This window comes from Gorilla gorilla, chromosome 3 (assembly GCF_029281585.2).
Source record: "Gorilla gorilla gorilla isolate KB3781 chromosome 3, NHGRI_mGorGor1-v2.1_pri, whole genome shotgun sequence".
In the NCBI taxonomy this organism is placed as follows: Eukaryota; Metazoa; Chordata; class Mammalia; order Primates; family Hominidae; genus Gorilla; species Gorilla gorilla.
Window position 1 is genome coordinate 95784407 of NC_073227.2, and position 21895 is coordinate 95806301.

The 21895-nt window shown below is 42.5% G+C and overlaps 1 protein-coding gene across 1 annotated transcript; it reads left to right on the top strand.

The window, feature by feature from the left end:
* Positions 1-11542: 11542 nt before the first annotated feature.
* On the top strand, positions 11543-21644 carry ODAPH (odontogenesis associated phosphoprotein). The gene is given in 4 exon segments (XM_019025147.4): positions 11543-11638; positions 12030-12073; positions 19611-19962; positions 19965-21644. Coding segments are annotated over 4 exon segments (528 nt in total). The 5' UTR covers positions 11543-11571; the 3' UTR covers positions 20030-21644.
* Positions 21645-21895: the final 251 nt, after the last annotated feature.

Here is a 21895-nt window from a genome sequence, read left to right on the forward strand (position 1 = left end):
ATTCCCAGCTAATTTTTGTATTTTTTGGTAGAGACAGAGTTTCACCATGTTGGCCAGGCTGGTCTCAAACTTCTGGCTTCAAGTGATACCCCCCAACCTCGGCCTCCCAAAGTGCTAGGATTACAGGTGTGAGTCACCACCACCACATCTGGCCTAGGACTCTGTTTTTTTTTTTAGACAAAGGTATATATCACTGTTTCATCTAAAAACATTTAACAATAATCTCCCTCCAAACATTGTAATGGGTTGATATGTCTCTAAAGTCTCTTTTAATCTGTAGGTTCCCACTCCATTATTTATTTTACCTTGAAAAAAAAATTAACCAAGTGTTTTGCCCTACAGAACCTGGGTGAATTTTAAGGATACTATCACAGAGCTCTCACTGCAATAGGATGACAGCCAGAGTCTCAAGAGCACACCTACTATAGAAATTAAAATCAAGAATTCTGGAGCCAAATTGCCTGGGTTCATAGCATGGCTCTGCCACTTCTTAGCCACAGGACAACCTCTCTGTGCCTCAGTTTTCTCATCTCTAAAATGGCGATGACAATAGTAACTACCTCATTGGGTTGTTTTAAGAATTAAATGACTTAATGTATGTCCAATTCTTAGAACAGTGATGCTTAGGATACAGTAAAGGATAACATAGATGAGGAAATTGAGAGGCGGGGAAGCTGACTGGTCCAAGGTCCTGCAGCTAAACAATGGCAGGGCAGAGAGCAGAGTGCAGATTCACCCCACTGGTTTAATATTCTGTTTCAAACCATCGATGAATGCAGGCTCTTGTTGACGTGGGCATTACTCTGCCCCTCACCGGGATGTTACTGCCATTCTGTTGCTAAATCACCGGAATGAGGTTAGGAACCTTCTCCAGGCCTCAGGCTCCTGCTCTGCAAACTGAAGGAACTGGAGGTGTGGTTAAGGTGCCTGAACCCCCTTTTAGGAGAAATCCCAGCAGAAGATGCCAAAGCAAGCCTTGCAGGAAGTCATCTAGGCCACCTTCAAGTCAGTGCCAACCGCAGAATCTTTAGATCCCCCAAAAGAGCACCTGTCCCTTTGTGGTGCTTCTGACAAAGAACCCCAAGCAGCCCTAGACCTCCCTCAACCTGACTCAGGGGTGCCCACCACTCCCCATCCTCCCTGACACACATAATCCTGGCTGAGGCAGCCCAAATAGCAGCTTCCCCGGATTACTCACCGTGGCTCTGTGAGAAGAATGCCTCTCCCAGGCAGCGTCCGCAGTTGTGACCACAGATGGGAGACTAGCCTAACTGGACTTACCAGCAGCTCACCTTGGCTTCCTCAAGGCCCAGCAGCAGGACAGGACCTTTCTCTGAGCAGAACTTGAATGATAAAAGAAGCAGGTGAAGCTGATCCAGCCTCAGACAGACCTCCAGTGGGCCCTTGAGGGTGTGAGAGGCAGCTCTGCGGGCCCACCCTAGAACTGCATGTGGACAGCTAGAAAGCCTAGCCTTTCTGACATTGCTGGCCTAAGAGGTTTCATCTTTAGGGTTTTTTTCCTTCTCAGGCTGCTAGCTTCCATCTCACTTAATACAGAAGGATGGTCTCAATTTAAGCATCTGAAACAAATTACTTAGCAAAAACCATTTTCGTTGTATCCAAACCCAGTGTCTTCAGTTTGAGCTCCCTGAAATTCCACACACATGTTCAAACCACCAGGAAAGAGGGAAAGAGAGACTGAGAAGAGGGGGACTGAAGCAGGGAAGTCACTATGAGATTCTCCCCAAAATCCCGATGTTCAGCCTCTGGGTGAAGGACATTCCATCCTGAGACGGAGGGATTGCTCTCTTCACCAGCACCTTTCTGAAGTGTCTGTGTCCGAGGCAGTTCAGTGCTCACACAGCAGCCTGAAATTCTTAGTCTTCCCACACATCTCCAGTCAAGGAGCACTGGCCATGCCCCTTCATTGTCCATAAACACCCAAGCTCTTATTTAGAAGCAATTGATTTCTCAAATCTTTTCCTATGTGTTTATTCACTAAACCTGTCAAGCAACACATTTAAGCATGACAGAGAAAGAATATGGGCATGTGTTAGGATTCCCTAGAGAAACAGAACCAATAGGATGAGTATATGGAGAGGAGAGGTTTAGTTTAAGGAAGTGCCTCATGCAGTTACGGAGGCTGGCAAGTCCAAAATCTGCAGGGTAGGTCAGGCAGGCTGAAGACTCAGAGAAGAGCCTATACTGCAGTTCCAGTCCAAAAGCTGTCTGCTGCACAGTTCCCTCTTACTCAGGGAAGCTCAGTCTTTGATTCCATTCCAGCCTTCAGTTGATCAGATGAGGCCCACCCACATTACAGAGGGCCATCCATTTACTCAAAGCCCACTGATTTCAATATAAACGTCATCCCAAAACACCCTCCCAGAAACATCCAGAATAATGTTTGACCAACTATCTGGGTACTAAAGCCCAGCCAAGTTGGCACATCAAATTAATCATTGCAGGGTGTGAGCAGGAGAAAAAAGAAATGAGATTGCCCTGAGCCCAAATCCAGAAAGCAGGGCACAACCAAGAGAGCTAAAGACCCCTGGGTAAAGCCACCTCCTGCCCCCAAGTCCTTCCCGACGCAGACTTGCTGGACAACCAGGTGCGTGAACATGCAGGTACAGGCGCAGACCCTTCTCCTTTCCCTCCTCCTCCATGCCTTTCACAATTATTTGCTGAGTGTCACTGTGCCAAGCCCTGGGGCTAAAACTATCAAGATTTGGTTCTTCTGTACACTTAAAAGTGGTTAAAATGGTCAATTTTATGTTATGTATATTTTACCACAATTTAAAATAAATTTGAAAAAAAATTAAAAGACTCTGTTCTTGCCATCAAGGGTCCCAACGTCCAGAGAGGGAGGGCATACACAAAACACAATTTCAGTCTAAGTTCTCACTAACAGCGTTGATAGTAGTTTCTTGGAAACCGCGACTTTAAACGAAATAACTATAAAGAAACCAATTTTACCATAAGCTAATGGATAGAAACAGGAGTTAAGATTCTACTGCATATTTCTGGTCATAAAAATACTACCAAACCTTACTACATAAAGTAGTAAAACATCAGAGCCAAAACACTTCTAATATTAAACATTGAAATAAATGTGAGCTCTACATACACTTAAGAAAGATTAATAAAAACGAGTAAGTTATTTATTCACCCAATGATTCCAGTTCAGGATTACCGGTGGCCACAGCCTGTCCTGACAGCTCAGGGTTCAAGGTGAGAACCAGCCCTGGCCAGGACACTATCCCATTACAGGACATGCTCCTTTACACAGCAAGACTCACTCACACTGGGACCACGTGGACACGCCAGTTCACCTAACCTGCACAGCTGTGGAAAGTGGGAGGAAACCAGAGCACCCAGAGAAGACCCATGCAGACCTGGGGGGAACACTCAGACTCCACACACACAGCGGCCCGAGCCAGAAATCAACTTTTTTTTCCCCCTCATCAACTTTGTAACAAAATTTTGTTATTCAAGGGCCTGCTATATAGGAGGTCACAGGTGGTAAAACAGGGCAAGCCAGAGAATGCAGAGCCCATGTGGGTCAACAGAAACTGTGCCTTACCCACCGGCTCATCTGCTCACCTCGTCCTTTCTCCCCCAACAAAGCTCCTCTGGACACAAGGCTCCTGGAACACTGCCAACCAGGCCTTCATGCCCAGATGTGGAAATCTCACTTCCCCAGTGTTGACATTCCACAGCGCTCGCCCCTTATCCATCCTTCCACAGACGCTTTTTTTTTTTTTTCTTTGAGACAGGGTCTCTGTCACCCAGGCTGGAGTGTGATGGCACAATCATGGCTCACTGTAGCCTCGACCTCCACAGGCTCAAGCGATCCTCCCACCTCAGCCTCCCAAGTAGCTGAGACTACCAGCGCCACCACACCTAGCTAATTTTTATTTTATTTTTTTTTTTAAGAGACGGGGTTTTGCCATGTGACTCAAGCTGGTCTCAAACTCCTGGGCCTCCCAAAGTGCAGGGATCACGGGCGTGAACCACTGTGCCCAGCCCCCCTCCACACACTTTCAATAACTTGTTGTAAAATTTCTTAGTATTTACTCATTAAAGTGTCTAGGTATCTTCCAAAACAAGACATTTTTATTCTCCCAATTTTTTATTTATTAAAAAAAAAATAGGACCGGGCACAGTGGCTCACACCTGTAATCCTAACACTTTGGGAGACTGAGGCGGGTGGATCACCTAAGGTCAGCAGTTTGAAACCAGCCTGGCCAACATGGTGAAACCCTGTCTCTACTAAAAATACAAAAAAAAAAAAGTTAGCCGGGTGTGGTGGCGCGTGCCTTTAATCCCAGCTACTCGGGAGGCTGAGGCACGAGAATCGCTTGAACCCAGGAGGCGGAGGTTGCTGTGAGCCCAGATCATGCCATTGCATTCCAGCCTGGGCAACGGAGCAAAACTCTGTCTCAAAAAAATAAATAAATAATAACTTTTTTTTAATTCAACCATAATCTCGTCATCTGAACACACCTAACTCCAGCGGTCAAATCCTCAGACCAAAAGCCATGGTATTATCTATGACTCCCCAGTGTCTCTCACACCCTTTTCCAGTTCATCAGGAAATCCTGTCAATTCTACCTTCAAAATATGCCCTGAATTTCCCCATTTCTCACACCTCCACCACTACCATCCCAATCTGAGTCACATCATCTCCCCACAAAACTATTGCAGCTGTCTGCTATAACTGGACCGTCCTGCCCCCAGCCATCTCTACATAGTGACCAGAGTTGTCCTTTTTAAATGTAAGATCATGTTACACCTCTCTGAAAAACCCTCCAGTGGCTCCCATTTCACTCAGAATAATGATCTCCCCTCCCATTAATCCTTGACCTCTTCTATGCCTCTCCCCCTGGCTCACTCAGCCTCAGCTACAACAGTCTCCCTGCTGTCCTACGTTACATCCCAAGACTACTTCGGTCTCAGGACCTTGGCACTGGTTGTACTCTCTGCCTGATACATTCTTCCTCCAGATATGCACATGGATAATTTACCCACCTCCCTCAAGTCCTTGTTGGAATACCTTTTTTTTTTCTTTTTTTTTTTTTTTTTTTTTTGAGACAGGGTCTCACTCTGTCACCGAGGCTGATGTGCAGTGGTACCATCAGCTCACTGCAGCCTCGACCTCCCAGGCTCAAGTGATCCTTCCACCTCAGCCTCCCAAGTAGCTGGAACTACAGGTATGGGCCACCACACCTGGATAATTTTTGTATTTTCTGCAAAGATAGTGTTTTCCCATGTTGCCCAGGCCAACCTCGAACTCCTAATTCCTGGGATCAAATGATCTGCCCACCTCAGCCACCCAAAGTGCTGGGACTACAGGCATGAGCCACGGTGCCCACCAGAATATCATCTTCTAATTAAAATTCCAACTCCCCCACATTCCTTACCCTGATCATCTTTTATTTTTTTATAGCACCTATTTTGGAATATTCTAACATATTAACTAATTTACTCATGTGTTGTATTTATTGTTTATTCTCTGTCTCTACCACACTAGAATGTTAACTCCACTGGAACAGATATTTTTACCTGTATCCCAAGCCCCCGGAATAGTGTCTGGCAGATAGTGGGCACCCAATAAATAGTTGTTGAATGAACTAAGTGATGAGACAGCAAAGTTCAACTCCCTAAGCTACACTACCAGGTGCCAGAGGCCCTGCTTCTCTGGGCTCCAAACCTGTTGTGGAGGACATCAGGAACTTTCCCCTAAGAAGTTCAACAAAGCCTTCTTAGATTAGTATTCCTTCTGTGACAATATGTCTCACTACATATATTGGAAACTTTTTTTCAATGTGACTTAGATACAGACACTGAACAGACAAACCAATGAATAATTCCGTCTTGGTTGACAATTGATTGGGACAAGTTCACATGCCAAGATGTCACTGAACCACAAGATCCTACAGTCACTGACAACTATTTCCTAACATTCTCCCCACGAGGAAGCATTACAGTATAAGTATTGTTTATAGCAATCCCAGGCTTTGGGTCATAAAAAGTTGTTCTCTTTTCTTTTTCACAGGAACGTTGATTGTCCTATACCTGTTATCCGGCATTCTGAGTAACACACACATACTGGGATTGATTGGGTGGGAAGCCCACTTGACGCTATAGGTGTACTAGACACAAATCAGGGTAGCTCCTCGGCTGACATCCCCAGTGGCCCAGTCTCTGCTGTCCCCGCACTTCCTCTAGTAATGGACCCTTCCCGCCCTCCCCAGGCACAAGACCTAGGCTTGGCCAACCAGAGATCTTCCCTGGGACTTTCCTAAGTGGTGCTGGCAGGAAAGAGCCTCCTTTCTCACAGGTTGTTAAGAAGAAGGATATAAAACAAAAGAGCCCATTAAAATAAGAACATAAATACACTAATGAATTACTGAGTAAATGAATGAATGAATGAATGGATGTTTAAAACAAAGGGAATTCAGTCATGAATTGCTTAACAAAATGGATATTCTCTAAGAAATGCATCATTAGGCAATTTCATCCTTGTGCCAACATCATAGTAGGCATTACACAAACATAGTTGGTATAGCCTACTATGCACTTTGGCTATATGGTATAGGCCTATTGTTCTTAGGCTACAAACCTGTAGAGCATGTTACTGTACTGAATACTGTAGGCAGTTGTAACACAATGATAAGTGTTTGTGTACCAAACATAGAAAAGGAAGAGTAAAAATACCATATAAACGATTAAAAAAAAAATACACCTGTAGGGTACTTACCACGAATGGAGCCTGCAGGATGGGAAGTTGCTCTGGGTCGGGCAGTGAGTGAATGAGTGGTGTGTGAACGTGAAGGACATTACACTCCTGAAGACTTTATAAACACTGCACACTTAGGCTATACTAAATTTATGGAAATATTTTCTTCAATAATAAATTAACCTTATCTTACTATAACTATTTTACTTATAAATCTTTAAATTAAAAACATTAAATTTGGCCAGGTGCGGTGACTCACGTCTGTAATCCCAACACTTTGGGAGGCCGAGGCAGGTGGATCATCTGAGGTCAGGAGTTCGAGACCATTCTGACCAACATGGTGTAACCCCGTCTCTACTAAAAATACAAAAATTAGCTGGGCATGGTGTTGCATGCCTATAATCTCAGCTACTCCGGGGGCTGAGGCAGGAGAATTGCTTCAACCCAGGAGGTGGAAGTTGCAGTGTTGACCCGAGATTGCGCCATTGCACTCCAGCCTGGGCAAAAGAGTGAAACTCTGTCTGAAAAAATAAATAAATTTTATTTATTTAATTAATTTAATTTTTTTTTTTTTTTTTTTAGACGGAGTCTTACTCTGTCACCCAGGCTGCAATGCAGTGGCCTGATCTCAGCTCACTGCAATGCAAGCTCCGCCTCCCGGATTCATGCCTTTCTTCTGCCTCAGCCTCCTCAGTAGCCAGGACTACAGGCGCCCGCCACCACGCCCGGCTAATTTTTTTGTATTTTTAATAGAGATGGGTTTTCACCATGTTAGCCAGGATGGTCTCGATCTCCTGGCCTCGTGATCCTCCTGCCTCGGCCTCCCAAAGTGCTAGGATTACAGGCGTGAGCCACTGCGCCCGGCCTAAATTAAAAATGTTTAACCTTTTGACCTTTTGTAATAACACTTAGCTTAAAATACAAACACATTGTACAGTAGTATAAACATACTTTCTTTGTATTCTTATTCTATAAGTTTTATTTTATTTCTAAAATTTTTATTTTTTTTTACTTTTTAAACTTTTTTATTAAAAACTAAGACACAAACATATACATTAGCCTAGACCTACACAGGGTCAGGATCATCACTGTCACTGTCTTCCACCTCCACATCTTGTTCCACTGGAAGATCTTCAGGGGCAATAACATGCATAGAGCTGCCATCTGCTATGATAACCATGCCTTCTTCTGGAATACTTCCTGAAGGACCTGCCTGAAGCTATGTTAGAACAGACTTATTTTTTGTAAATAGAAGGAGTACAGTTTTAAGTAACAACGAAAACTATAGTATAGTAAATGCATAAACCAGTAGTGTAGTCATTTATCATTACCAAGTATTATGTACTATGCATAACTGTAAGTGCTATACTTTTTTCATGACTAGCAGTGCAGCAGGTTTGTTTATACCAGGATCATCAGCACAAACATGTGAGTAATGTATTGTGCTATGACTTTATGGCATCTACAAAGTCACTAGGCAATAGGAATTTTTCAGTTCCGTTATAATCTTATGGAACCACTGTCATATATGCAATCTGTCATTGACAAGAAGTCATTATACAGCATATGACAGTATATTTAATGAGAAGAAAAAACATAAATTTTGGAATCAGAAAAATCTCAGTTCTGACTCTCAATCTTACCACTTAATGTCTTTCAGTCTTGAGGAAAGAAATGTTAACTCCTCTCAATACCTCATAATTTCTCATTGTGAGAAAAAGACCTAACACAAACTGACCTATGTACATGGGCCCTTCCCCTTAACACACTGGATTAACAACTGTGACTCAAAGCCATTTATAGCCTTCTTGACATTGGGAAACATACACATTAGAGTCTCATTGATCAGTCTGCAACTAAATGATTTGTGGATAATTAAAGTACATGACTAAAAAGATATTTTTACCAAAACTACTGCATTTGAAATAAGCTTTCAGAAATATTTTCATATTTTTAAGGTATGAGGATTTTGGCAAATGAATCTGATAACTTCACACCAGTTTCATTGATTTTACGTGTTGGGAAATACTTAGCTCCACTCTATATATAACATACAAAGACATAAGATATGCCGAGACTTAGTTATTCTATACACTAATAACAAAGAAATGTTGGAATTTTCTGCTGGATAAGAATTTGATAAAATTTTTTTAAATTGTGTTCCTTGGCCAGGCGCGGTGGCACACACCTGTAATCCCAGCATTTTGGGAGGTCGAGGTGGGCAGATCACCTGAGGTCAGGCATTCGAGACCAGCCTAGCCAAAATGGTGAAATCCCGTCTCTACCAAAAATACAAAAAAATTAGCTGGGTGTGGTGGCGCACCCTCATGCCTCAGCCTCCTGAGGAGCCCTGTAATCCCAGCTACTCGGGAGGCTGAAGCAAGAGAATTGCTTGAGCCCAGGAAGCAGAGGTTGCCGTGAGCCAAGATGGCGCCACTGCACTCCAGCCTGGGCAACAGAATGAAACTCCATCTCAAAAGAAAAAAAAAATGTATTCCTTTTAAAATTTTGTTCCTTTATTTTATAAACTTCAGAACAACGGATTTGAATGAAAAAATAAGTTATTTTGCTTTGTTATTTATTTTTATCAACATTTAAGATGAAAGCTCATTAGCACTCCAAAACAAAAAAGAAAGAGAATCAGAAGAAATAATAGAAATGTCCATCAGCTAAAAGTTTGGTTAAATAAATTACAGTAAATCTATAAAATGAAACACAAGACAGTGGCTAAAGTGATTATGTGAATCTAATTCTATTGGCATTGTAGTGTATTTACAATGCAGGGGACAAAGTAGCATATGTGATACTGACCCATTGATGTAAAATTACAGACTGTGTTTGTCTGCTTCGTTCTCCCATAGCCTTCAGTCCTTCCTCTCTCTTAGCACTCAAAACCCTTTATTGTTATTCCTGAGTTAATTTTTAATGTCTCCTAAACTATAAGTTCCATGAGAGCAGGAATCTTATCTTTAGCCCCAGCACCTTGACCAGTGTCTGACACTGAATAAATAAAAGTCAGTACAGAATTATTGAATGAATGGGTAGTATAAGGAACTCAATTTATCCTGGATGTTTCCTGATTCCTTTTCAAACTGCTGACAAATCATCCATCTGATTATCTGTTCTGGAAGTTTGCCTAGGACTAACATCAAGCCTGAGGAACTTTCCTTTTTCTATCTGTGAGTGTTTGCATCCTTATTCATTTAGACTTTCAGTTTGCACAGCCTCTCTTGTTAGATTGTCAGTCCTTCAAAGACAGGGACCATGTTTAGTTTGTTCTTTTTTTTTTTTTTTTTTTCATGATACCCAGGAAAATGTTCTGCTTAAAGTGGAGGTCTTTCCAGTGATTAACTGATTTGGGAAGTACAGCCTCCTAAGAGAATAAATTATCAGTTGGGGTTATTATAATTTAATGACAATCACAAACACTCCCTTTGCCAGGCCAGGCACTGTGGTTGGAGCTGTATGTCAATTATCTCCTTGATATGAAACCAACTAAGTGGCCATCGACCAACGAGTGGATAAAGAAAATGTGGTAGAAATACACCATGGAATACTACTCAGCCATAAAAAAATGAAATAATGTGTTTTGCAGCAACTTGGATGGAGCTGGAGGCCATTATTCCAAGTTAAGTAACTCAGGAATGGAAAACCAAATATCGTATGTTCTCACTTATACGTGGGAGCTGAGCTATGAGGACACAAAGACGTACAGAATGATATAATGGACTTTAGAGGCTAGGGGTGGGGGAGGTTGGGAAGGAGGTGAGGGATAAAAGACTACATATTGGGTGCAGTGTACACTGCTCGGGTGACAAGTGCACTAAAATCTCAGAGTTCACCACCATAGAGTCCATCCATGTAACCAAAAACCACTCGTACCCCAAAAGATATTGAAATTTTAAAAAAATTTTTTAAAAAGCATCTCCTTAATTCACAAATTCCTCTGAGGGTAGTACCACAAGTCCCATTTTACAGATGAGGCCCCTGAGACTTCAGCAAGTCTCAGGGACTCACCACAGTCACTCAGCTAGTAAGAAAAGGAACAAAGACTGGAGTTTTACCTAACTCCAAGGTCCATGTTCTTAATCACCTGTGACAATCCCCTCTCATATATCCAGCAGCTGATGAAGTCTTTCTCTCAGGAAACCAACTGGACATAGACATGTCATGTCCATCTTATATGCAATATGGTGAATCAGGAGGAGCCGTGAAAGGACGACTCACTAAGTTACTCTCCCAAATGTTTGTGTTTGTTTGGACAGTGACCATCATGACCACTAGGAAAGATCACTTTCTGATTCTGCTGCCCTCACCTCCTGGACAAAAGCAGAGCAGAGAAGCAGCATAAACCCTGGTTGGGGGCCTAAGAATGATCCCCAACTCTCCACTGCAAACCACCGGGGTCAGGAAGCCTCCGGGTAATGCTCTCTCCCTCTTTTTTCGCTTTTTAAGTAGGTAAGCTGCACAGAGAGAAGCACTGTTGCATATTTCTGGACAGCTTATTTCTCTTGCAGAGGAAGACTGATATACACAACTAAAAGACACTAACATGGGAGAAGATTTGAGGGATTAGAAGGATGGTGAAGGCGCGGTTGTCCAAAATCCCCCTCTGGGAAGAGATGATTGATATCTGGCTGTCATTCCAAGAAGCTTCTGGTTGACAAATACTGTCTGGTATTTCCTTGCTGATTTCTTACCCTCACACCGCAAGCCCTGATCTCTGTGGTCCGCTGTGCAAATGCAAATTACCTGAATCAGGCTGCTGGTGACTCACTAGCTCCCCTTTAAAGCAACATCAGGTTCAACGCAGTGACTGCTCAGTAGAAGCCATGGCTCGCAGACACTGCTTCTCCTACTGGTTACTGGTATGCTGGTTGGTGGTAACTGTGGCAGAAGGTAAGGGTTTTGCTTTTATTCTACTGTGGGTCCACTAATTAATAAGTTGTAGGAAAAGACAAAACTGGCTCCATGATTATACGTTCCCATAAATTGGAAATATTTACCTCAGCTTCCATCAGCCTGTGTGGTTAAAGAGAAAGAAGCTGGATTTTGTCACCTGAAGACCTTGGTCCTCGTCTCAGCAATAGCTCTGTGACTTTAGACACACTTAACATCTCTGAGTATCAGATTCCTCATATGTGAAGTGACAACATTAACAATATCCATCGTTATGGGGTTTGCAAGGACCAAATGAGCTATCATCTGTGAAAAACTCTTCAAGCTAAAAACACTATACAAATACTAGTTATTATGGTTACAAAGCTAACAATTCCACTTTGAATTACAGCACTGTCCACTTTCTATCTCCAGCAGCATATTAACTTGCACATGGTGGGTATCTAGTCTTCGTTCATTGCTTTAATTAATCACATTTATTGAGCTGCATTTTGGTGCCACAGAGGTGGGCACAGGTTTCTCTCTTTAGGATTATATTAGATTCCATTTCTCAACTGTTCCTATTCTCTTTCTTTGTTCCCACTACAAAATGTGTCCTGAGCCTTACAATTGGTTTGCAAACCCCTAGGAAAAGGAAAGAAAAGGCTGGGGAAGGGATGAAAAGAGGGAAATACAAGGGGAGGAAATCTTGGGGAGCCTAGATCTAACCTTTTCTTCAGTTTATTTTAATTCCAAAACTAGATGCTGTTTAGGGAAGATGGACCTAGGAGTCAAACAGCACTTCGCCCCTTTCACATGTCTTGGGGAGGGGGCTTTGCAGGGGCTCAGCCAAACCCTGCTCATCCCCAGACAGATTCCCCGTTCCCATCCCTCAGAGCTCACAATAGACAGGAGAGGGGGAGAGACATAAGAGCTGGTTGTGGAACACTCAGAAACCCCCTGATCCAACCTCTGCACACACTCTGGCAATCAGGGGGCAGGGCATAGATTATGAACAAAACCTGCCCCCATATCCCAAGGCAAGGCCCCCAAGCCTCACCTACTAAAAGTGACATCTAAAAGAAGCATCATAAAACAAAACTAGCCACCTGCCACTTTCTCTGCAAAAAGTGAACCACTCTTCAGGAGGCTTTGTAAACACATAGCTAAACAAGTTATAATGAGATTACAGATTTATTTTATTCACATCTTAAAAACACCCACTGAGGCTGGGTACAGTGGCTCACACCTGTAATCCCAGCATTTTGGGGGGCCGAGGCGGGCAGATCACCTGAGGTCAGGAGTTCAAAACCAGCCTGACCAACATGGAGAAACCCCATCTCTACAAAAAATACAAAATTAGCCAGGTGTGGTGGTGCATGCCTGTAATCCCAGCTACTCGGGAGGCTGAGGCAGGAGAATCGCTTGAACCCAGGAGGTGGAGGTTGCCATGAGCCAAGATCGTGCCATTGCACTCCAGCCTGGGGAATGAGAGTGAAACTCTGTCTCAAAAAACAAAACACCCACTGAAACATCAGATTTGATTTCCGAATTTGGCTCACTTTTCCCTACAATCCCTCGAAGTCCTTCAAATGTAGCTTCATTCTATCCCAGCAGCCCCTGCTTCCAGTTCACCGCTCATTCACACACACCCTGGGTCTGCCCGACAAGGTCATGTGTGGATCTCCATACTCACCCTCTTCTCACTGATGCACGGCAGCAACCACAGCTGCTCCCTCCACTTGCTTTCACCTCTGTTTGTTGCAGTTCTGCTTTAAGGCACAACATTTAAATGCCACTATGATTTTGCCTTTACGAAGTCTTTGTTAAGACATAATAATTTTAAAATTGCAGTTTCTCTTTCTGACACCTTTGAATTCTTACAGCTATTTGTGCATCACCTACGGCACGTGTGGCATCTGCTCTCTGCTGCAGATCCCTGGCTTCATAGCATCTGCCCACTCCTTGAGCTCAGGCTATTAATCTTAATCATCTCTGCGTTTGCCAGAGCCCCTAATGTAGTAACCTGTACCTTGTTGAAATAACTTGACTCACAGCATAGAATTGAAAGGGGCCTGTCTGATACTTTCTGGGCTCTGATAGTTTATCTGTGAAATTAGAGATTTGACCAAGATAGTCATTCTTTGAGTCTACAAAATAAATTGAGTTTTGCAGTTATTGTGAGTAAATCAATCGTAGAACTTATTCTTTCTGGCTCAAGTCTGAAAGCACATGAGAATTAGTTTCTAAGACTCCATGCGCCATGTAAGGGAAGAACTGCACACTTAAACTTTAAGTAGAAAGCTGACTTCTCTTAAAATCAGTATAGTTCACTGCAAGCCAGCTTTGTCTGCCCAAATAACCACAGAGTATAGGTAATTATAAAAAAAAAAAAGGTCTTTCATCATTACCTTTTTTTAAAAAAGTACTTGTTTTTAAAGTAGTTGTTGGTATGCTATGAATTTCATGTCTAGACTATAATAAACCACCTTAAAACTGATATTCAAATTCCAAGCAATATTTTGCCTTGTTTCTTCTATTATACTCTAATTTTTTTGTTTGTTTGTTTGTATGTTTGTTTGAGACAGAGTCTCCCTCTGTCGCCCAGGCTGGAGTGTGCAGTGGCACCATCTCAGCTCACTGCAACCTCCGCCTCCTGGGTTCAAATGATTCTCCTGCCTCAGCCTCCAGAGTAGCTGGGATTACAAGTGTCTGCCGCAATGCCCGGCTAATTTTTGTATTTTTAGTAGAGACGAGGTTTCACCATGTTGGCCAGGCTGGTCTTGAACTCCTGAGCTTAAGTAATCTGCCTGGCTCAGCCTCCCAAAGTGATGGGATTATAAGTGTAAGCCACCATGCCCAGCCAATTTTTAATATAATTTATTATTGCAGATTTTCTGGGACTGAAATTAAATACTCACTGAACTCCACAAAATATACAGAGAGGAACATTCAAGGTCGGCCTGACCATTTAATTCATCAAGTATTTACTGAGCACCACTATAAGCCAGGGACTATTCTAGGTGCTGGAGACACCGGCAGTGACCAAGAGTCAACAGTCCCTGTCATTGGGGAGGTCCTATTCTAGTAACATGTGTCCCCAGTAGGCCTATCTTTAATGCACAAATTTTATGGGCCTAAGAAAATAGTGCTCAGGCTAACAGAATGTTTCCATAACATTCAAGATTAATAACTGTAGCTAATACTTATTAAGTGCGAACTGTACGTCCAACAATGTTCTCAGCACTTTACACATTTTATTTCCGGTAACACTCACAAAGAGATGATGAGATGGGTAGTATTCTTTTCTTCATTTTACAAAGGAGGAAAATGAGACTCAAAGAGGTTAAGGAATCTATCTATGTTCACCCAGTTATTAAATGGCAGAGCTCAGGAAGCCTGGCTCTAGAGCCTATCCTTTTAAACACTTTGCTATTCTGCCTCTCAAAATGTTTTTAATCTGCATTTAAATATTTGACCTACTTTGGTCTTATTAAGCTTGCAGAAGAGCTCTCATCTTTGACATCCAGTGCCTTTGATAGCATGTCAGTATGTTACATAAGGGGAAATATTTGCTTATTATTCAACACACTACTCCTGAGAAGTAGGAACTTGGTAACTTTGCAATTATAGAAACTGAGATTTCTCTCAATCAATTCAATTGTACTGGAGGCACCGTGCTAGGGATGAGGAGGCAGCAGTCTACAAGACGGTCACGTAGATCTTTCAGTGGAGCAGGCATATAGCCACTGAATAATAATCACACAGCTGATGAGTATGATGAAAGTGGACTCACAGGATGCTAAGAAAGCGTGTGGCAAAGGGTTTTAACCAAGCCTCTGGGTAGGAAAGGCCTCCCTGACAAAAAGAGAGAGAGAGAGAGAGAGAGACTTGAAATTGAACAGGAGTTAGCCAGGCAAAGAGTGCTCTGGGCATCTGCAACCACCTTTTCAGAAGCCCAGGACAATTGATGACTTTTGCCAAAGTGGCTTTTGGAGAGGGAAGGAGGCAGGGTTAGATTCCAATGGATTAAATGGGGGGAGAAGTGGAATCAGTAGGTGTACAGACTTTAAAGAGAGAGGAGTAGGAACCAAAGAAGTTCATGGCAGATTACCTCAGCTTTCTCTCCGGAATATGAAGCTGATTAATCAACTTAGAAAGGTAGAGAGAGTTTCAAAGCAAATTCTTCAGATGAATGAAGAATGAAAATTTTGAGGGAAATTTGAGAAGATAGCAAAGGTTTAGAAGATAAGGAACAGAGAAGAACAAAGATAAAAGAATTAATGAGCAGTGTTAGATCAGCTGAAGTCACAGACCATAAATGGCATCAACCCACCTTCTCAGATGTGTGGCCCTAACTTTGTAAGATGTGACAGGTTCCCAAACCAATCACTATTGTTCCCACATTTTAGGACACTTGTACTACCTAACTAGCTACCCGATAGAATCACCATAGGTCTAGTTTGTTTGGAAGAATGTGGTTTTATGTGGTCCTGCCCACATTCCTGGGTAAGTGATTGAAGCAAGCTTATACCTTGATCTTGCACCCTTGAAAATTCCCAGAAAAAGAGAGCACTGAACACTACTGGACATCCCAGAGTCAGAGAAAACTTCCCTTGCAGGCTCTGAAACCCAATTGTTAGAGGAGAATTTAGAGAGTAGCTTCAGGTTTCTAGAAATGAGATGAGCACAAGAGGCGGGTGGGTGGGTGGTTTTTAACAGCTGGAGCACAGCTAACCTAGTGGCAGAGCTCAAGGCCTCGTTAAGCCTGAGCTGACAGCAAAATGTCAAGATGGGGCTTAAAACAGAGGTTAGCTTGGCCGGGCGTGGTGGCCACGCCTGTAATCCCAGCACTTTGGGAGGCCGAGGCGGGCGGATCACGAGGTCAGGAGATCGAGACCAGCCTGGCTAACACGGTGAAACCCCATCTCTACTAAAAGTATTTTAAAAAAAGAATTAGCTGGGTGTGGTGGCGGGCGCCTGTAGTCCCCGCTTCTCGGGAGGCTGAGGCAGGAGAATGGCGTGAACCCGGGAGGCGGAGCTTGCAGTGAGCCGAGATCGCGCCACTGCACTCCAGCCTGGGCAACAGAGCGAAACTCAATCTCAAAAAAAAAAAAAACAAAAAATGAGACTAGCTTCTCTCCTAGCGACTAGATTCTTGACAGAATGTCTTCTTCCTGTAAGGTTCAGAACTTAGCAGAAAAAAAGCGACTAATGTGGGATTTGGTCATTTTCTGCAGTTTAAAGTGTCTCGATCTAGTTTCAGTTTTAGAATTTCAATGTACCCTGAGTAGCTGTGGGAGAAGGGGTTGGTATTTTGCTCAAGGAACAGACACCCATTCAAGCTAGCTTTAGAAACAAGTAGAGCTGGAGGTAGATTGATTATTATAAGGATATCTACAAGAAACTTAAGAATAGCTAGGGCTCCCTGAAAAGCCAAAAACTGGCCGGCCATGGTGGCTCACGCCTATAACACCAGCACTTTGAGAGGCCCAAGGCAAGTGGATCACTTGAGGTCAGGAGCTTGAGACCAGCCTAGCCAACATGGGGAAACCCCATCTCTACTAAAAATACAAAAATTAGCTAGGCATGGTGGTGGGCACCTGTAATCCCAGCTACTCAAGAGGCTGAGGCAGGAGAATCACTTGAACCCAGGAGGTGGAGGCTGCAGTGAGCCGAGATCTCACCACTGCACTCAAGCCTGGGGAACAGATGGAGACTCCGTCGAAAAAAAAAAACACACACACACACCAAGGCTGCTACTCCCAACATCACTCTGTTACCACAAGGCTTCTGGTCTCTTCCTCTGTCCCAGAAGCCTTCCCTATTTTGCTGCTTCTATGTGCAGACTGGCTTCTCTGCATTCTCAACATTCCACAGGACACAACCTGACACTCCAGCCCCTGCCCTACACCTTCCACTGAGGTCTTCCACTGTGGCTCAATTCTTAAGTGAGAATCTGATTGGTCACTGACCAGACAATGAATGAGTTGAGTGTCTATCAGTGGTCCAATCAGCCATAGCCAGAAGGTGTGTAGGACTGACAACTGACATTTCCAGGGTTCATCGATGAAACAGAATATATGTATGAGGGACTGTGGACATAGGCAAATAACAAGCATATCCAATACAGCCAAGAAACCTGAATTCAACTGTCCCAAATGAGAGGGGAATCTAGTCCTTTATAAGTGCCTCAGCACTCTCAACTTCCTGTGGGAAGTTCTTTTTTTTTTTTTTTTTTTTTTGAGACGGAGTTTTGCTCTTGTTGCCCAGGCTGGAGTGCAATGGTGCAATCTCGGCTCACCGCAACCTCTGCCTCCCGGGTTCAAGCAATTCTCCTGCCTCAGTCTCCCGAGTAGCTGGGATTACAGGCATGCACCACCACGCCCGGCTAATTTTTGTATTTTTAGTACAGACGGGGTTTCTCCATGTTGGTCAGGCTGGTCTCGAACTCCTGACCTCAGGTGATCCGCCCACCTCAGCCTCCCAAAGTGCTGGGATTACAGGGGAAGTTCATTTTATCATCATTCACACTGGCAGCCCTTTCCAGGCTGTATATGTAAGCCTTTCTAAGGGAGTGAAGGAACAATTTTCTAAAGAAAAGATTACTATTACTTTTTTGTAGCCAATTTGATTCAATGACACAGCCAAGGAAGACTATGACACTTGGGTTTGATCCAAATTTCTTCTCAAAAAATAATTGTATCCTGGTTCTCAGTGCTCTTTCTCCTGCTGCTTGTAGATGGCCCCTCCCTTCCCCTAGGAAATTATTTCACTGCTTGGGCAGTTGAAGCAGAACTTTTGAACAGTTATTTTTATTTTCTTAACATTAATTAAGTTCTTTTTTCAGCTGAATTTTCTTTATTTAGTTATAATTTACATGCAATAAAATCCACACATCTTTCTTTTTTTTTTTTTTTTGAGACAGAGTCTTGCTCTGTCAGCCAGGCTGGTGTGCAGTGGCACGATCTTCGGCTCACTGCAAGCTCCGCCTCCTGGGTTCACGCCATTCTCCTGCCTCAGCCTCCCGAGTAGCTGGGACTACAGGCGCCTGCCACCACACCTGGCTAATTTTTTTGTATTTTTAGTAGAGACGGGGTTTCACCATGTTAGCCAGGATGGTCTCGATCTCCTGACCTCGTGATCTGCCAGCCTCGGCCTTCCAAAGTTCTGGGATTACAGGCATGAGCCACAGCGCCCGGCCAAAATCCACACATCTTAAAGGTAAGGCTTGATTACATTTTACATATGGGTACATACAAATGTGTGTATGTGTATAAACATATGTACGTACATATATATGTGTTTATATACAAATTACATATGTGTATGTACACCTGTGTGTGTATACATATAGATATATAGATAACCATATCTATGTAACAACCACCCAGATCAAGATATGAAACATTTCTAAAGAGTGGTCCCTGGCTACACTTTCTGCTAAAAATTACCTATCCTTTCCCCAAGCTGAATTATTATTTTGACTTTTTCTTAACTATAGATTAGTTTTGCTTGTTTTTGAACTTCATATAAAGGGAGTTGTACAGTATGTACACTTCTGTGTCTAACTTCTATTGCTCAACATTCATGGGATGTATCCATGTTGTGGGTATTAGTAGTTCTTCCTTTTTATCGCTGAGTACTATTTCATTGTATGAATATACACAGTTTCTTCATGCATTCTTCTGTTGATGGACACTTAGATTGTTTCCATTTAGGCTGTTATGAATAAGGCTACTGTGAACCCCCCTGAACAAGTCTTTTTATAGACATAATCATTCATTTCTCTTGGGTAAATTCCCCACAGTGGAAATGCTGGGTCATCCAGTGTGTCTGTGTCTCATTTCATTGAACGTTGGCAGTTCTTTCAAATATACATTGAGATTTCTCTAATTCTCTCTTCCCATCTTTCTCCTCTGCCACCACTCTAAACCACTCTTCTGCTTCTGTTGCCAGACCTGTTTCCTGACTTGCGTTTTCCTCTCCACAGGACAAGAAGAGGTATTTACGCCTCCTGGAGATTCACAAAATAATGCAGACGCTACCGACTGCCAGATCTTTACACTCACCCCTCCACCTGCCCCGAGGAGTCCGGTCACAAGGGCCCAGCCCATCACAAAGACACCCAGGTGTCCCTTCCATTTTTTTCCACGAAGGCCCAGAATCCACTTTAGGTTTCCAAACAGACCTTTCCTCCCTTCAAGGTGTAACCACCGTTTTCCATTCCAGCCATTTTATTGGCCACACCGTCACCTTACTTATAGATATTTCCCCAGAAGAAGACTCCAGAGAGGAAGCTCATCTGAGGAAAGCTGAGAGGGAAGAGAAACCCAAACATACTGAAGCAAAAAAAGCCTATCCTTCAGAAAAAAGCAACAAAAAGATTTCTGTTTTATCTTTCGAAACTAAAACTATTGGATTTGAAGATTAAGTATCCTAAACACCACTGACTAGAAACTGTTCTGTTTGTCAGCAGTGAAGATATTGGATCATAGGTTATTGATGTTTACAAAATTGGACAATAACCACGTTATTTTTATCCTCAACCTCTTATGGTCACAGGATATTTACGCAAATAAAATCTTTAAATGGGTGGCTCTAGTAATTCCTATCCATACTAAGATGCTGAGAGAATCCATCTCCTCCTCTAAATTAAACAGGATTTAAATAAATTGAGATCATTATAAACCACACAAAGAAACTGATGACACCGTTTTTATACTCATTGGAAAACGTACAGAGCAAGGTGCATTGACAAAGTAAACTTTAAAATAAATTATAAAGCTTAAAGCAATTAAAAAGTTATGAGGAGTCTGACTGTAGCTAATACTTTAAAGATATAAACTGACTTGTCTAACCCAAATAATAATAATTATTATTATTTTCTTGGAGACAGAATTTCACTCTTGTTACCCAGGTGGAGTGTAGTGGTGCTGTCTCGGCTCACTGCAACCTCTGCCTCCCGGGTTCAAGCAATTCTCTTGCCTCAGCCTCCCAAGTAGCCGGGATTATAGGTGCCCGCTACTGAGCCTGGCCAATTTTTTGTATTTTTAGTAGAGATGGGGTTTCACCATGTTGGCCAGGCTGGTCTCGAACTCCTGACCTCAGGTGATCCACCCACCTCGGCCTCCCAGAGTGCTGGGATTACAGGCATGAGTCACTGCGCCCAACCCCAAATAATTACTTTTAAACTATAGTATCTAAATTTACTTTAATGTTGACTTCAACTGATGCAAATTAATTTGATAATTTTCTCACTGTTTCCTGTTATCATTACATAGATGCTGGCTAAAATAATATACTTCCTCTCAAACTTTTAACGTAATTCCAGGTTCAAAAAGCTTGATTAAACTGCTACAAGAATATTCTGGTACCTCTAGAACTCTACAGACATAAGTTCCCTCAACTTTTGGAACCTTGTATTCTCAGGGTGCAATACGAGAAACAAATCCCACAGATTGCATTCATTGGTTATTTGTTTTGGCCACTCTGTAAAACACATCTTCCTGTTTATGCCATTTACCTTGCCTGTAACATAAGAACTTTAGTTCTGCGTATGTGGTCAGTGGTTTGCACTTTTTCCTCCCAAGATATATATGCAAAAGTTGCTGTTGCTGCTGCTGCTACAAAAACAGAAAAAAAAAAAATCAGGACGAAGACATGAAAGGACTTTGGGAATGGTTGCCCTAAAAAAGGAAAGAGAGATAAAATCATCGTACTATGTTTCTTTGCTTTATTAAAATGATCAAAAAAGAAAAAAACTATTTAATTCACATTCTAGAAAATATTCATTTTAAGAACAGATTTTTGCTTCAAATTTACAGGCTTCAATAAAAACCTACTTGAAAGTCTCTTCAGAAAAACAAAACAAAACTATATTTTGAAATAAACCCTACCTGCTCTCTTTTTTTTGGTTGATGGGGACATACCAGAAAAGGGCCAGCTTCAGGCAAACTTGAAGACAGATAAAGGTTTGTATTTGAAATCCACCTCCCCTTCTGACTCTTCTCCTTTATTCCGGCATGCTCACCACTCACCTAGGTACTCAGTGTCCTCATAGTGCCAGCAACTGCCAAAAACTAACCTACCTTTGACTGGGCTTTCTCTTCCCAAATGTTAGAACTTTTGCAATTCAAAATTTAATCGTTCTGAAATCTAGTCCTTGAAGGACTTGCTAAGTAATATGCCAGCCTCAGGTAAACTAAGACAAACTAATGATGGATGAACAGCTTCGATGCATTAATCACTGCATTAATTATAGAAGGCAGGCTACTC